Genomic DNA, 17,077 nt, shown 5'->3' with positions numbered 1-17,077 from the left:
GCCAATATTCATCGTTTGTTTTGTCTCTCTCTAGATTAACTTCAGATGCAAGCCAACCTTCAGAGAGGGAGGATCCCGGTGCCTCAGAGACGTGAGTGTGTGTGTGTGTGTGTGACTATTTACATGTGAGAGAAGAAGAATTTTCTTTTATGTATCCAGTTTACAGTGTGCGTGAAGAGAAAACATAAACATGTTTTGCATTTCTCTCTCTGACAGCAGAACATACTGAGACATCACTGGGTTCACAGACGAAGACAGGAGGGGAAATGTAGACAATGTGGAAAGGTAAGTACACACACACGCACACACGCACACGCACACACACACACACACACACACACGCACACACACACACACTTATTATTGTTCCTCAGTGTACCTCAGAGTACCTCAGTGTATTTCTTTGTGTTTCTGCAGAGTTTTCAACAGAAGTTCTTCCACAGTAAAGAAATCATCGCCATCAGTTGTTCCTGGTGTAAACAGGCTGTAAGTACTCTGTATCAAGTATCAAGAGTAAAAGTACTCATAGTGTAGTTAAATGGTCCCTGTCAGTTTTATACTTATATATGATGTTGCATTTTACTGCAGTAGATGTTTGAGGTTGAGCTCATTTGAACTGCTTTATATGCTGTTGGGTAGTTTAATCTGCAGCACTGCATCATATTCTATAAGATCATCATATGTTTGTAGCATCACTGAAAATATATATTCAGTATATATTATATTTTTTGTCATTTGGGTGAAAAGACCTTTTAAGAGGCAGAGTTTCAGACGGCTGCGGCTCGGATATAAGATTAATATGTGATTGATGAATAGGATAAATAATAACAAGGTGTGTTTTTGTTGCAGTTCCACAATAAGGTGACGTGTTTCATGCTGCACCAGATTGAGGAGCCATGTTCACTGGGGGCCCACGCTGGAGTCATAGTACCACCCTCCTGGATCATCAAAGTCAGGAAACCACAGGTGTACACACACACATATATATATATACACACACACACACACAGACACACACACACTCCCATTACAGGCATCCCTCACCAGTCAGTCCACTGGTTGATAAAGTTCACTGGCTGTCGTTTTGTGACAGTAATGAGAAATGACTTTGTTGGATCTAAATTTAAAACTCTAAAAGAAGGCGGGTGTCAAAAGTTGTGTGTGTGTGTGTGTGTGTGTGTGTGTGTGTGTTTGTGTGTGTGTGTGTGTGTGTGTGTGTGTGTGTGTGTGTGTGTGTGTGTGATTTCGGCTATGATGTGATATGAGCTGACACATGTCTGATCTGTCTGAGGGAACTCTGGGTTTGTGTCTCCACCATCACACACACACACACACACACACACACACACACACAAAACATGCACAAACACACAGACATCACATGCTTTATTGCACTTTTAATTACCATCACAAGGGACATGGTGACAGTGAACTAACCATTGAACTCTGTGTGTGTGTGTGTGCGTGTGTGTGTGTGCGTGTGTGTGTGTGTGTGTGTGTGTGCGCGTGTGTGTGTGTGTGTGTGTCTGTACCCCAGAGCTCACTTAAGAACTCTGCCAGGAGAAAAAAGCGGACATCTTTCAAACGAAGGACAAGCAAGAAGGGACTGGATGTGAGTAGCATGAGCTTAACATACAACAGCAAAATGTGTGTGAGGATTTATTCAACACGAAATAAAAACATATATCTTGACATGAAGATTCAGAAGCAGCTGAAACATCTGTAACATCTGTATGGGCCCCAGGAAATAGGGGATAAATGACTTAAACGATGAATTGATTGAGCGACTAATCCTTTCCGCATTATGTATTTCATACTTGTAGATGTGTCTAACCTTTTCTGTTTCTCCCTCTTTCTCTTTGTCTCTTTCTTCCTTTAGGAGTCTAAATGGCGTCCGTTCATGTTGAAGCCCCTCCCCTCCCCTCTCATGAAGCCCATCTTGGTTTTTGTCAATCCCAAGAGTGGAGGCAACCAGGTCAGCAAACTTTCCTTTTTTTATTTTCATCTGTTTGAGATTCCTTCAAGCTAGCCTCATGTGAAGTTCCTGTAATTTCAGAGGACTTTTTTAGAGAATTTACTTCTGTTATTTGTTCTAAACAGTATTATTCAGATCTACTTTCTCTATGTCTATAAGTGATTTTTAGCTAGTTAGCTAACAGCCTTTCTACGGAAGACTATCAAACAAGAGATTTCAACAGGATCTTGCATCATGACATTATCAGATTTTAATAAATGATGGTCTTTTATTAATTTACACCTTCACGGTGTGGCTACTGAACTCCTACATGAGTTATTACAATCTGCCAGTCGCCAGTGACAGAACGTTTAATTAGGAAGGTGTCACTTCAAACAGGATTAGTTTTATCAGATAACATGATCATCGTCATTATAACATCACGCTGGATTTGACTGAGAGATGTTTCACAGTAATCACAGTTATGGAACCTGCCCCAGCAAACACAATGCAGTTCTAATTGGGTTTAAAATTGTACAATTCTTCATGTACTTGTACTCATGTCAAGTACTTGTCTGTAGTTGCGTGGACCCCTTTGCAAGTCTAGGTGTGGGTTTTTCAAATTAATGTTATTTATTAAGCCCTGTATCTCTCTGTAGGGTGCCAAGGTGTTACAGATGTTCATGTGGATCTTGAACCCTCGACAAGTCTTTGACCTGTCACAGGGTGGGCTGCGAGAGGCGTAAGTACCCTTCAGTTGGGACCGTCTTGGGCTTTTGATTAAAACTCACCCTCGTTAACACATCTGGTTAAAGTCAACGTGACATTCTGTCTTTGACAGTCTGTAATAGGCTGACTGACCGTGAAACATTGTTTTTATAACTAATTTATTAATAATGTTCTACTTAAATCATCATTTTACATCTTACTATTATCACAATCCACTGCTGGAGGAAAAATGCCACATATTCTCTCTTCAATTTTAGTCATTATCCTCTTTTATTCAAATACTCTGCTCATGGGTTGAGCAATTTTCATGAAACTTGGACAAATTACACCCACTTAACACCAATCAGCACTGCTTCCGGCTGAAGAAGCCTCCTTTACTCAACAACCGGGCCTTCCTCTGCTTTGTGTGAACCATCAGGTTGGATTTGTATCGGAAAGTGCCAAATCTGAGGATCCTAGCCTGCGGAGGGGACGGCACGGTAAGTCTCTGTTTTATTATAATCTATTTCTATTATTTCTAAATCTCCACAGCTTATACTTTCTGTGTATGTGTCCCTGTAGGTGGGGTGGATCCTGTCCACTCTAGATGAGCTGCAAATGAACCCCCAGCCTCCGGTCGCTGTTCTTCCTCTGGGAACAGGAAATGACCTTGCCAGGACGCTCAACTGGGGTGGGGTGAGTTCCCAGCCTTGACTTCTGCCGCAGAGTTGACAGCGGCAGGACGTAGCAGTTTCTCCTCCCTGTATTAAGTCGTTCACACGTGTCTGTTTACAACTTCATGTCGTTTATCCACATCATGATTAAAATAAGATGAAAGTGTAATTATCTCCAGGGTTGTTGCAGCTGGAAAATTATATTGAGATACAGCTAAGAAAAATAAAATAACAATAACAATGCCAGCACTTCCAACACAATTTAATTATATATATGAACAATAACATCTCCAGGGTATCTAAAAAGCAAGCCTATGGTCAGACAAATATAAAATAGTGAAAATATCCAGTAAGTATATGTAAATAAATATCTAATAAGTCTATGCTTTATACCAAATATGGCCAAATAAGGTTGTAAAAGTTCCCTTTAATTGATTCTGTCCTGTGTGTGTTCTGTGTTAGTTCTGCATGTAACATTTTCTCTTTCTTCATACAGTAAAACCACATTATTGCACCACAAAATCAGCGCTAAAAGAGCAGAAAACAGAAGCTCTTTACAAACACTTCCTCTTGCAGCAGCAGATTTTTGGAGTTTAGTATTATCAAATTTGCAGATTCAGGTTAGTTATACTTTCTGTGTTTTCAGGTTGGAATCATTGAGAACCTGTTTGGCTGTGACTTGACTGTTTTGGTTCACTCTCATAGTGTCTCATGCTTGGCATTTTTCAGAGTAAAAGCTCTAAAAACCCACTATACACTACCTGCCCAGCAGCAAACAGCAGGCAGACACAGTTAGAGACTAGCTGGTGAACATAGTGGAGCATTTAGCAGTGAATGAGACAGATATTTCCCTCAGGAGCTGGTAGAGACCAAAAACAGAACTAAAAGAGAGTGAACACAAACACGACTCAATATGAATGACGGTGTTTCTCAATAACTGCAGGATGTGTAAACAAGGAAACATGTTCGTCATATCAAGTTAAAAGGTGATGATAAGTCAGTGTTGTCTTCACAGCTGGTTTCTGCTGCCAAACAAATCAGTTATTGCAGGTTTAAGTATTTTCTGGTGCCCGAATCTCTTTTCTCTTTTTATGAAGCAGCGAGCTGCTGAACCTAAAATGTAAAATATAAAATAAAATATAATGCGCGATTGTTCTGTAGGTAGGCACGTTGTGCTTTCGCAGTGTGTTGCTAAAATAAGGTGAAGTGCTGAAACAACAAGAATCTGCCCCTTGACACACACACGCACGCACACACACACACACACACACACACGTTGCGTAACTGTACTGCAACATAGAAGAAGAGACCTTTACAAGCACCCACATTCTTCCATTAGGCTTTTCTTTAGACCAGTTATGTGGGCTTGAAACGATGATAAAACATCAAATATCTCTCTGTATGAGTCAAAAGTCTGAGTCAAAACCTGAAATGTTACTTTCAATCATTTCTCTGGTAATATTAAACGTTTTCTCATTGTTTTAAAATCTATATGAAGTTACATCACATGCATCTTCTGTATTGTATTATTACGTGTGTTACATCAAAGGCTTTATTCAATTGAGGGACATTTAGATAAATAAAAGCGTAAAATACGCAGTATGTTGTCTTGACCTTGAGCTGCACTGTGACAGAAATACATTCATAAAAGAATACACAAAGTTTTGTGGAGACTGGCCTCTGAACCCACATCTCATTCACTTCAGTGTAACACTTTACTGTTGCTTGATGTGGCGACTGATGGGCCAAGGACGCGTGAATGACTGTGAGGATTTCAGGAGTGCAGCGCTGAAAAAGTCCTGATACAAAGAGAGATAGACGCTTTGAACGAGGATGAGGCTGAGTGGAAATTCATGTGTGTAATTAGTGTAATTAATGTGTCCTTTTTGTCCTCCGTTTCATTTCTGACTGCAGGGTTTCTTCATCCACTTTGTCTCTGTTGCTTCTTTTTCTTTTTCCACCCCCCCCCCCTCCCTGTCCTTCCCTCTTCTTCCCACTCCTTTCCTTCCCTCCCCCTTCTTTTTCTTTCCTTCTTTTCCTCTTTTTTTCCTTCGTTTCCCTTCCCTTCCCCCACTTCCCACCTCTTTCTTTTCCTCCCCACTCCTTTTTTCTCTCACTTGTCCTTTCCTTCTCTCTCCCCCTCTTCCCTTTCCTTTCCTTCCCCATCCACCCTCCTCTTTCTTTTCCTCCCCACTCCTTTTTTCTCTCACTTGTCCTTTCCTTCTCTCTCCCCCTCTTCCCTTTCCTTTCCTTCCCCATCCACCCTCCTCTTTCTTTTCCTTCCCCCTCCTTTCCCTCCTTTTCCTTTCCTCCTTCTCTTTCTGACACTCACTTGTGTTATTCATCGGCCCTACCTCTCTCTGTGTGAGTGTGAATGACCCTGTGACTTGCTGTGTATCTGAGTGTGCGCTCCTTTGTGTGTGTGTGTGTGTGTGTGTGTGTGTGTGTGTGTGTGTGTGTGTGTGTGCATGTGTGCGTCTCTGAGGAGGCCCTGCTGATGAGCGCTACTATCTTCAGATTGTTGTCTCCTTGTGTGTGTGTGTGTGTGTGTGTGTGTGCGTGTGTGTGTCTCTGAGGAGGCCCTGCTGATGAGCGCTACTATCTTCAGATTGTTGTCTCCTTGTGTGTGTGTGTGTGTGTGTGTGTGTGTGTGTGTGTGTGTCAATGCAGTCCTTGGTACACTGATTTTCTGACCCTGTCCAGACCAAAGACAGATAAAAGATGGACAGAATAATGAAAGAAAGACAAAATACTCTCCATTAGGGAGACGTAGCTGGAATGACTAATGGGATGAAGGGAAGAGCAGAAAGGGAGGGAGACAAGGATTGATGGTAGAAGAGAGGGAGGTGTGTGTGTTATCTGTAAAATCCACTGATTTATGCAAGAGTTTGTATGTGTGTGTGTGTGTGTGTGTGTGTGAAGCAGCCTCAATGGCCACTTATTGAGAGCCAATCATCACCTGCTGTTCACTCTTTCTTTCTCTCACTACATGTGTGTCTGTTGTGATGTTGTTAGCAAGTAGATAAGAGGGAGGAGGAGACGGTTCGACAGATAGAAAGAGGGATAGAGGCCATTATTTAGCTAGACACGACATCATCCCCTCATGGACGGGAGGAAAAAAGATGATTTTTTTGACATTTTTTTTTTTGCAATTCATTTCCCACTTTCTTTTTTTCTCTTTCGTCGTCTTCCTTTCCCTTTTGATCATCCGAATGTGATAAAAACATAATATTCTAAATATATGAGAGGCATTTTTATATGGATAAGACTTAATTTAACAAGTTAACTGAGTTTATCCTTTTAAAAAGTTTTTTAACCTTGGATTTTGTGTCATCTTTTATTATTAATACTTCAGCAGTCTCACCTCAAGGTCCACTTACTGTTGTAGCTGTTCTGGAGCTTTTGATGGTATTGCATGATCATCCTCAGCAGATGGAGTTCTCTGAGTACTTCAAGGACTTCTTGTTGGTTTTGGCTTTGAAAGTTGAGGCTGAAAGTTAATTCTTGACCACAGAAACAGCAGTCTATTCAGTAGCAGCTGTTCTGGAGCCTTCGACCATATCACACTACCTTACTCAGACTCAACTGCAGAAGAACATCTTGTGGTATGATTGAAAGCTCCAGAGACCATCTATAAAGGAAAATATAAAATTTTACTTCAAAGGCACGATGCTGCACCTGCTGACTCTCTCTATCTATTTTTGTGATCGTCTCTCGCTCTGCAGGGTTACACTGATGAGCCGGTGTCCAAGGTTTTATGTCATGTGGAGGACGGTTCGGTGGTGCAGCTGGACAGGTGGAACCTCCTGGTAGAGAAGAGTGCTGCGCAGCCAGAGGAGGGCACACAGAAGGTCAGGAGTCAGCTTGGAGTCTGGGTTGGCTGTTAGGGTGTATGTGTGTGTGTGTACAGGAATTAATAACATTGTGGGGACAACAAGCTGTTCACACAGTCACACTGTGGATATAGAGAAAAAGACCCTGCAAGGTTACCCTTTTATTGGAGGGTTGAGACTCAAGAATAAGGCTCAAGTTAAAGCCACTATGTGCAGAACTTTTTTTAAGAGGTAGGCGGCACATTGCATTACTGTCTATCACAGTGTATTTCCTGCAGCTCATCCAACCAGCACATTGTTTCTTGTTTCGTCTTGTACATTGGAAAGGAATGCACTTGTTGTGTACTAAAAGTGATGGCAAATAATAGCAGTGATCTGCACTGACGAAAGTGAAAATGTATTTTATGTAGTTGGCTCACAATAAAAGTGTACCCGCCTGTGTAAACCTTTTATTTTGAAACAAGAGCAACAGGAAGTGATTGCCATGAATTAACAGTAACTCTCGATACAGCTCTAGGACATTCAGACCAGAGAAAATCAACAACTTGCCTTTCAACTGAAATGCCTTGCAATTTCATTAAAGATTGACACGTCAATCGCGATCAAGACCCTCACTTATATATTATTTCCTGTGTCCTCAGCTGCCTCTGAATGTGTTCAACAACTACTTCAGCCTGGGCTTCGACGCTCACGTCACCCTGGAGTTTCACGAGTCCAGAGGTCGGTGAAATCTTTTACATTTCGCCCTGTATTCACTTTATATTCCATTAAGTCATCCCGCTGCACTGAAAGATGAGCAGAATAAAATAAAATATTAAAAAGCACACATTCAGATACACACGAGCATTCATGCATGCACAAATGAGTCCAAATCTCTCGCTGTCTTACTCTACGCCTCTGTAGTTTTGTTTTTTTCATTTTTAATTCCACTAGCTCTGCAACGCATCTAATGTATTCTCCTTCTTTCTCTCTGATTGTGTCTTTCCAGAGGCCAACCCAGAAAAGTTTAACAGTCGCTTCCGCAACAAGATGTTCTATGCAGGAGTGAGTGTCCCACTTGACTTATTGCAAACTCACGTTCACACACATTAAACAAAAAACTCAAAATCAGCCCAAAGTTTTCTGGTTTCCCTCCTCTCTCTGTCTGTTTTAATAAGACTCATGCAGAGTGTTCTGCAAGAGGAAGCGAGATTGTAGTGAAGGAAGGGAATTAGGGAAAAGAGGTGAGGATAAGGAGAGACGGAGGGGCTGGAAGACACAAACATCAAGCAAAGGAAATACAGATGAAGGGGAAATAGACAAACTAGAGGGAGGAGGTCAGGATAAAGCAAGGTGTGTGAGGGGTCTTTAAAAAGCCTTAGAAAGTCCTAAATCCAATTGGAAGTGGTGTTATCTTGTCACCATGCAGTGCCAAATTTAACTGCACTTAATAGTCATTTTAGATTGATAATGACCAGAATCAGTACTGCTTTAGATGTGTTTTATTCTACACTTTTTGCTAATGTTCAATCAGAAGTTTTTTTTTTTTCCAGCTGCTTCTTCAAATTGGTTCTGCATTTGTGTGATTCAAATATAAAGATTTAAACAGATGTTAGAAAATCTTAAATGTAACTTTTGGAAACCTGCGGATGAGTGAGGAACATTTATTTAAGGAATAAATGATGGGTGGGAGCTGGAGAGGAAGCATGCAGGAGAGTTATCTCTTTTTAATGAGGGAAATGTAATGAAGTGTAATTCTGTTTGATTGAGTCTTTTCTGTGTGTGTGTGTGTGTGTGTGTGTGTGTGTGTGTGTGTGTGTGTGTGTGTGTGTGTGTGTGTGTGTGTGTGTGTGTGTGTCTTTGCAGGCTGCGTTCTCAGATTTCCTCCAGAGAAGCTCCAGGGATTTGTCCAAGCACGTCAGAGTGGTGGTGAGTGTTAACACACACTCTCTCTCAGCCTGTATCGTTTTCCATGTCGACATGTCTGGGCAGCAGGTCAGCCTGGTGATTAAAAAGGCCGTCCTTCAACTGCTCTTTAAGCACCCGCCATGCTGAAGTGTCCTTCAGCAAGACATTGAATCCTTTTGAGGACCACTACGCTCCCGCTGACGTCCATAGAAGGATTAGAGCAGCAACGACAATCATTTTCACCCTCGATATTCTTGATTATTCGCCCACAAAATGCTCAAAACCCAAAGTAAACATATTTAAATTACTTGTTTTGTCCAATGAACTGTCCAAAACCCAACACTGTTCAGTTTACCATCATAGAAGTCTAACAAAACAATTAAAATATTCACATTTGAGAAACTGGAGTCAGTACATTTTTGGCATTTTGCTTTAAAAAAAAAGAAGACAATTGTTGATTAATTTTCTGTCAATTGAGCGCTAACTAGGATCTAGCGTCACAACATATAACATGTTGTATCTTGTGTTTTTTATACCATATGTTTTCTTTCTCGTGGATCCCCCGAGGGCAGCAGACCACATCTGTTAAAATGTCATATCAGCGTTGACCTCTGACCTCAATCACTTTCCTCCTCCCCGCCATCAAAACAGGGTTAAGAGCGAGAACGCTGAAACTGAGAAGTGAAAGTGAAGCTTGATGCGACATGTAAAGAATCTGAGAGTGGAAATCAGTTGTTTTGTACAGTAAAGTCGAAAGGATTTAATACATAACGTAATGCATGAACACCATTTTCTGGTCAAATCCATGAATTATAATTTTTACTTTCTTTGTTTCTGTCTCTCTCAGTGTGATGGTACCGACTTAACTCCTAAGATCCAGGAGCTGAAATTCCAGTGCATTGTGTTTCTAAACATTCCCAGGTAGGTGAAGCGTGTCGAGTTTGGTTGTTTTTTTTTATTACTAAAAGAGTTAAAAACAGAAAAGATTGGAAAAGAAAGAGAAAGCCAGAAGCTTGAGACATTAATCTGATAATCAGGTTAACTATGTTAACTAGCTGTTGCGTATTTGAATTTTGTGTGTGTGTGTGTGTGTGTGTGTGTGTGTGTGTGTGTGTGTGTGCAGGTACTGTGCTGGCACCATGCCGTGGGGAAACACAGGTGACCACCGGGACTTTGAACCGCAGCGCCATGACGACGGCTGCATCGAGGTTATTGGCTTCACCATGGCCTCGCTGGTGAGAGAAACGGGGCATTATAACAGAAAATTAATTAAATAAATACTGAATAAAACTGAGGTGACGAGGACAAGTGTAATGTTATTGTATGTCCACCAGGCGGCGCTACAGGTCGGCGGTCACGGAGAGAGATTGCACCAGTGCAGAGAAGTCATCCTTACTACCTTCAAGACCGTACCTGTTCAGGTGAGAACACGCACCCTCTCCGGCATCCCACCCAGCCACATTATTATAATACCTATTGTTACTGTGGAGTGACTGAATTCACTGTGCTATCAGATGCAGATTATATCTATAGAAAGTAAAACAAGATGAGATGAAGCTACATTGAAATTTGAGGACATCAACATGACCTGCAATGAACAACTGCAATGTTATGTGTTCTTTCTAATTATTGGTTCCTACTTTTAAAGGTATAATATGTCACATTTCCGCATTAAAATGTCTAAAAACGACGAGACCTATGTTTATATGTATTTTGCTGAGTTGTGTAGGTAATGATGCGTTTCATTCGGTTGCCTGTCACTGGCGTCATATCCCCTTTTGCTCTAGCTGTTATAAGAAGTTATAGCAACTAAGGAAGGAAGTCACTGTCACAGAATTACACTCAGTGACAATGATACAGCTGTTTTTCTGCCACACAGCATCATTTTGTCATTCATTGCATGCCCTTTTGCAGCACATTAATCCAGGAGAGACCTAATTTATTCATATGATATTTCACTATCGATCTAGTTTACGACGATGTTGCTACTGCTATGCTAATGATGCTAATGCGTACGGTGAAAAGACACAACAACGTTCAACATGCTGTTAAAGTTATTTTTAGTATGATTGTTTTGATAACGTTAGCTACAGTAGCTGTACGGGTAGTCCACTCATCTAATGGTAAGTTAGCAAGTTACGTTAGCTACAACATCTCCCATGATCCCACGCTGCTTCACGCCATCGTCAAACTCCGTCTTTTCTTATTGTTTTGGTTGAGAGGCGGCAGAAGTTATATACTGTGTATTTAACAGTGATTCTTGTGTGTCTTTGTGTGTGCGCACAGGTGGACGGTGAGCCGTGTCGACTGGCTCCCTCCACTCTCCGCATCTCCCTTCGAAATCAGGCCAACATGGTCCAGAAGAGCAAGAGACGCACCTCTGTGCCCCTGCTCAACGAGTGAGTCACACACACACACACACACACACACACACACACACACACGTACAGACAGAGGAAGTAGGCCAGCAGTGTTGTAAAAGCCCGGGTTGGACCGAGTGAGTCATACAATCTGTTTAGTGGGAGCTGACATTCACTCCTCTCAGTGTCCCACATCTCTCATCAGCTCGCCAAACCACAATCCAAGTAGGGATATCTATGTTGTCCACTCAAATTAATCAAAACAAAAGCATCAGGGATATCCACGGCGACGTAGCGACACGTAATACTGTGTGGTTTTCCCCACAGAGGAAGAACAAGAGGAGACGTGTATTGATTCCTCTCAGCGATAAAGCAGCAGTGCTGCATCGTGGTCTACTAACGCTCCTCCGTCCCCGTAGCACTAATGACTCTTCATGTATATCTCTGTGTATATCTGTGAGTCTATTTCCAACTTGTTTGTAAGAGTCTACAGTAAACGTGTGCACGTCAGATACAGTAGAAGAATAAAGACTTGCTGTAGCTGCAGTAACTAGTGTCTCTGCTTGATGTACTGCGACTGTGCTATCAGTGTTTGTCTACTTACCTCTGGGCTTTTCTCCGTCTGTCCCTCCTCCTGTCCCTCCTCCTGTCCCTCCTCTTCTTTTTGCCAAAACATGTTATTATTTTCATTTGTTTACCTTCTCTCCTTCCGTTCTTTCTTTCCTCTCCTCTTGTTTTCTTTTGTCTCCTCTCCTTCTCTTCTTGTTTCCTTTCCTCTCTTTCTCCTCTCTTTCTCCTCTCCTCCTCATCTCGTCCCCTTCTCTCTTTCTTATCTCCTTGTCTCTCTCCTCCTCTCCTCTCTTTTTTCCCTCCTCATCTCTTCTCATCCCCTCTCCTTTCCTTGTCCCCTCTCTTTTGTCCTCTCGTCCTAATCTCTCCTCTCCCGTCCTTCACTCTACTTTTCCTCATCTCTTTCTTTTTTTCTCTCCTTCTCACCTCCTCTCTTGCTGTCATCTCCTCTCCTCCTAACCTCCTCATCCCTTTCCCTCTCCCCTCCTTCTCACCTCCTCTTCTGCTCATCCCTTTCCTTCTTCCCTCCTTTCTCCCTCACCTCTCCTCTTCCTGTCATCTTTTCACCTCCTGTCCTTCTCACCTCCTTATCCCTTTTCTTCTCCCTTCCTCTCTCCCTCTCCTCTCTTTCTCACTTCCTCTTCTCTCCTCTCCTCCTCACCTCCTCCCCTCCTCCTCACCTCCTCCTCCCTCTCCCTCTCCCTCTCCTCTCTTTCTCACTTCCTCTTCTCTCCTCTCCTCCTCACCTCCTCCTCTCCTCCTCACCTCCTCCTCCCTCTCCCTCTCCTCTCCGCCATACGTTCCTCCTCTCTTCTGTGTGTGTGTGTGTGTGTGTGTGTGTGTGTGTGTGTGTGCGCGCGGCGGTAGTATTCAGAAGGTGTGTGCAGCTGATCTGCGCCGCCTCTCTGCTCCCCCAGACTCCTTCTCTGTGTAAGTACCTCAGCCCTCTGTCACTGTGAGTGTGTGAGTGTGTGTGTGTGTGTGTGTGTGTGTGTGTGTGTGTGTGTGTGTGTGTGTGTGTGAGTGTGTGTGTGTGTGTGAGTGTGTGTGTGTGTGTGTGTGTGTGTGTGTGAGTGTGTGTGTGTGTGTGTGTGTGTGTCGGTGGTTCGACCAACATTTGATTTGATGAGGTTGAAACCGGTCTGTGTTGTTTTCGATCACTGATGATCGATGGATTCGATGCAGTTTGATTGATTTAATGACAGAAACGTATTTAGATATTTACAATTTAAATAATTTACTTAATGATGAAATCCCTCTTTTCTTACATTTCTCATGAGATTCATTTTATTGATTGTATCTGACGTCTGTTATTGTTTTCAGCCAATCGTTTGAATTTCTCTGCATATTGTATATTTGCACTTTTACACACACATATACTTTTATTTATCTTGAATTTAAATCCTTTTTCTCACTAGTCTTTTAGCGAAAACCTTCAACATATAAATTACTTGTGTATGTGACAAATAAACCTGTGAATCCTTATATTTGATATCACGGCTGCAGCAAGTGATCAATATGTATTTTGATTAATAATTTAGTCAAAATAATGTGAAAAGAAAATGTAAAAATTGCCCATCTCATATTCCCAGACCTCAAGGTGACAGCTTTAAGTCGATTGTTTTTGTCGATATTCAGCTTATAATGACGTAAAACAGAGAAAATCAGCAAATGTTTGGCATTTTGCCTGAAAAACAATCAATCAGTTATCAAATCTGATTCATTTGGCTAATTATTTTCGCTCTTTTTGATTTTTAGATCAGATTCTCATATTGGTCGAACCCGAGTTGTTTCTATACGTGCACCGAGAGAGAGACTGACAGAGAGAGAGAGAGACTGTATGGCTGCATGCTGAAGCCTCTTCACTTGTAAACGTGCTTCTTGTCTGGATGTTTTTCCTGCTGTAGTCCCTTCACCTTTAACTTTACCCTGAGCTGTGCTCTTGTTAAACCTGCACCAGTCCTTTGCACTCTCTTGATGTCCATGCCCCCCCCCCCCCCCCCCCCCCCAAGAAAAGCTGTTTTCACAATGAGTGAGAAGAACAAAGTTGATGTAAATGTAATGTTCTTTAATTTGTTCCTTTGCAGGTAAGGTTTTGAGCTTTTGAGGCTGGGCAGTTGGGTAATTTTGCCAACAGCTGCTGTGTGACCGACAGTGTTTTATCATTGTAGTTTTAGCTTCTCGCCCACCACGTCAATATTCGGCCTTCATCAACCTCCATCCTCGCTCAAGGCAACATTGCCCACAAACATTGACTTCAGAATGTGTCGGCCCGCCTCAAACTCAAACACAGAATCAGGGTTGTGTCGCAGGAGGATAATAGAGGTCTTTATCTTTACAGTAAAAGCTCTGCTGCTGGAGGGTTGAATACTTTCATAACTGTTTACAAACCTCCAGTTATCAGTGGGACTTTTAAAACTTGAGCTCAGTTATAAAAACGTTATGTCGCTCAGGTTTGGTCTGTGATGTGCGTGTCTGTGCGTGCATGTATGCATGTGAATCCTTATCATCGTATGTTTGGACGTGTCTGAATTTTGTATGTGTGTGTGTGTGTGTGTGTGTGTGTGTTTGTGTGCGCACGTACATGCACTTGTGTGTGTTTTTTTTTTATCCAGTCCGCACGCAGTTCCAGATCGTCTGCGTCTGCGAGTGAATCGGATCTGCCTCCAGGAGTACGACCGGCTGCAGTACGACAAAGAGCGCCTACGAGACATCTGTAAGAGCCCAAAACACTTTAAACTGGCTGTGATCTAGTGTGTGAACGTGGTCGCTCGCATTGATTAAACTGACTCTGCTGTTTACTCTCAGCTCCGCGACGTTTTTTAGTGTCTTTCAGCTTATTGTGATTTGATTCACTCTCACCAGACCAAAAACAGAGCGTGAATATTAAGCTTACATTCATCAGGTGGACAGAAATATGACTCCAAATGAATGCTAATGTTGTCACATATCTGATGGATGTGTAAATAAGCAACTTTTTGCGAACAAGTTCACCAAATTACCCTTTTACAGGGGTCATACAGCTATTTAATAGTAAAATTCAAGCACTTTCAAGGTGCCTAAACCAAAAATCAATGTATGTCGTCACTTTGTTTATTTTACCAGCTGCTCACATTAACTGTGATTGTATGTTTGAGACACCAGGAGACAAACAAATATGATTGTTTCATTTCAAATATTTAAAGATTCTTGGTTTACATGGGTGATTGTGTCGATGAAACACGGGATTATGTTGAAAATCCAGCATTTTTCAAGGAGTATATTTGAATTCGAGCATATTCCCGATCTTGAAAACATTTCTGCTTCCCACAAGTTGCCAGAAAATGCAGTTAGTGCAGGTTGAAGTTACTTTTATGTGTTTGTGTATTGCAGCCATCCCAGTCGGCATTGTGGTGGTGAGGGGCGACTGTGACCTGGAGACGTGCCGACTGTATATTGACCGATTACAAGAGGCAAGTTTCCTCCTCCTCCTCTGTCTTCATCATTGTGCTCACTTTGATTTTATTCTTTCTTTCTTCTGTTTCTTCCTCGTCATCATTATTTCATGATGCTCGCAGCGTCATCTCTCCGCTCTTTAGTTATTTATGGATGGATAAGCAACCAACACCACTGGGAATGCAGAGCTGCTCTTTAGCTGCATGTCTCATGTGGGGAGCGTTCACTAACAGCTAATATCTGTGGAAGTTCTGGATGTAAATGCTTTGGCTGTATGTTAACCTTGAAACCTGTCTGCTGTGCTTGCTAGGACTTACACCAGGCGCCATCTACTGGCCACAGAGTGCACTACCAGGTATATGACTTTTGGGTGTCTTTCTGCAGGAAAAGTTTCTTTATTATTAGTTTTGAAGGCTTTAGAAGTTATTTGCAACATATTTAAAATCTCCAAATCTGACTTTTTACAATACCTGAAATCTGTGTCATAGTTTCAAGGACATTTCTCCTGAATTTTATTCTTGTAATGTTGCATTTGGACAATTATACGATGATATTTTTATGTTTGCAGTTCCATAAAAAAATAAAATTCTACACCCTTTAAAATGAGGGATTCACCCACAAAAACAAGCTAAATACAAGAAAATAAATGTAGGTTTTACAGACTGACACCCGTGTTGAGTAAAGTCCTCTTTAATCACACTGAAATCTGGACATGAAATATAAACAGCATATTATAATCATATTGAATTTATACTACACTATACGCTGTCTCGTTGTCCTGAGTGTCTCTGTCTTGCTATTGATTGTTCAACTGCTCAGAAATAAGCTCTTAATAATACCTGTCTCCATCTGGATTTCTCTCTTTTGCTTGCTCTCTCTTTAAATAATCCCCCCACATAAACTTTCCTACATGTAGTTTGTTTGTTTGTTTGATGATGAAGATCACAGTGTGTGTTTCTTTGTCTTCAGGATGAGTGCAGGGGCGTCCCCAGGACCAGTTCCACCAGTAGACTGTCTCCCAACTGGAGCTTCTTGGATTGTGAGTGACTGAAACAGAAATGTTAGATTTTGCATTCATTTTTGCATCAATGACTCTTCATCAAAACTATGCAAAAAGTCAAATCACAGAGTAGCAGGCAAAGCACTCAAACAGTGTCCATATTCATTTTCTACTCATCTAAAGCACACATTTTAGATCCTTTGTAAACAAAATCTGTTCTCTGTACTAAATCACTTCTATATCCACCTGTACACCTGCTGCTCCACCTCACTAAAGTGTTCAGGAAAACTTTTAGTTCCTAGTTTTTGGTGTCACAATCATAATAATAACTTTATTCTTAAAGCTTTTTCTTAACATAGTTATGACATTCTTTAACAAAGGACATGAGAGACAGTATTAAAAGTAGGACTTGATAAATTGGATGAAGTAATAGATAATGTAGTATTCTCCAGGTGTTATGAAATCATACAAAAAGCCAGTTTTAAAGCCAGTGTTGTCTCTGCTCTACAGCCACATCAGCTGACCGCTTCTATCGCATTGACAAGGCTCAGGTAAACAATACTTACTTTATTTTGTTGCTCCGACAGTTAAAAAATCACAGAATCAATGGATTTATTAAACGTCTGCTTGTAGATCTACACACCCCTGTTCTGCGT

At 41.5% G+C, this 17,077-nt stretch overlaps 1 protein-coding gene across 1 annotated transcript in view; it reads left to right on the top strand.

Moving 5' to 3' along the window:
* Positions 1–17,077, top strand: part of dgki (diacylglycerol kinase, iota) — a 60,608-nt gene that overhangs the window by 37,154 nt on the left and 6,377 nt on the right. Inside the window, exons 5-27 of the mRNA XM_070928687.1 lie at positions 35–91; positions 217–285; positions 418–486; positions 850–966; positions 1,538–1,612; positions 1,880–1,975; positions 2,614–2,696; positions 3,102–3,162; positions 3,245–3,358; positions 7,062–7,187; positions 7,811–7,889; positions 8,158–8,213; positions 9,015–9,077; positions 9,904–9,977; positions 10,180–10,291; positions 10,391–10,477; positions 11,343–11,455; positions 12,854–12,916; positions 14,602–14,702; positions 15,359–15,438; positions 15,732–15,776; positions 16,391–16,460; positions 16,932–16,972. Of these exons, the coding sequence (XP_070784788.1) occupies positions 35–91; positions 217–285; positions 418–486; positions 850–966; positions 1,538–1,612; positions 1,880–1,975; positions 2,614–2,696; positions 3,102–3,162; positions 3,245–3,358; positions 7,062–7,187; positions 7,811–7,889; positions 8,158–8,213; positions 9,015–9,077; positions 9,904–9,977; positions 10,180–10,291; positions 10,391–10,477; positions 11,343–11,455; positions 12,854–12,916; positions 14,602–14,702; positions 15,359–15,438; positions 15,732–15,776; positions 16,391–16,460; positions 16,932–16,972 (1,851 nt within the window). The remainder of the gene's footprint in view (positions 1–34; positions 92–216; positions 286–417; positions 487–849; positions 967–1,537; positions 1,613–1,879; positions 1,976–2,613; positions 2,697–3,101; positions 3,163–3,244; positions 3,359–7,061; positions 7,188–7,810; positions 7,890–8,157; positions 8,214–9,014; positions 9,078–9,903; positions 9,978–10,179; positions 10,292–10,390; positions 10,478–11,342; positions 11,456–12,853; positions 12,917–14,601; positions 14,703–15,358; positions 15,439–15,731; positions 15,777–16,390; positions 16,461–16,931; positions 16,973–17,077) is intronic.

The sequence above is a fragment of the Enoplosus armatus genome, chromosome 22 (genome assembly GCF_043641665.1).
Source record: "Enoplosus armatus isolate fEnoArm2 chromosome 22, fEnoArm2.hap1, whole genome shotgun sequence".
Classification (NCBI taxonomy): Eukaryota; Metazoa; Chordata; class Actinopteri; order Centrarchiformes; family Enoplosidae; genus Enoplosus; species Enoplosus armatus.
The sequence above is the reverse complement of the archived record's forward strand: the minus strand, read 5'-3'. Positions and strand labels throughout refer to the sequence as shown.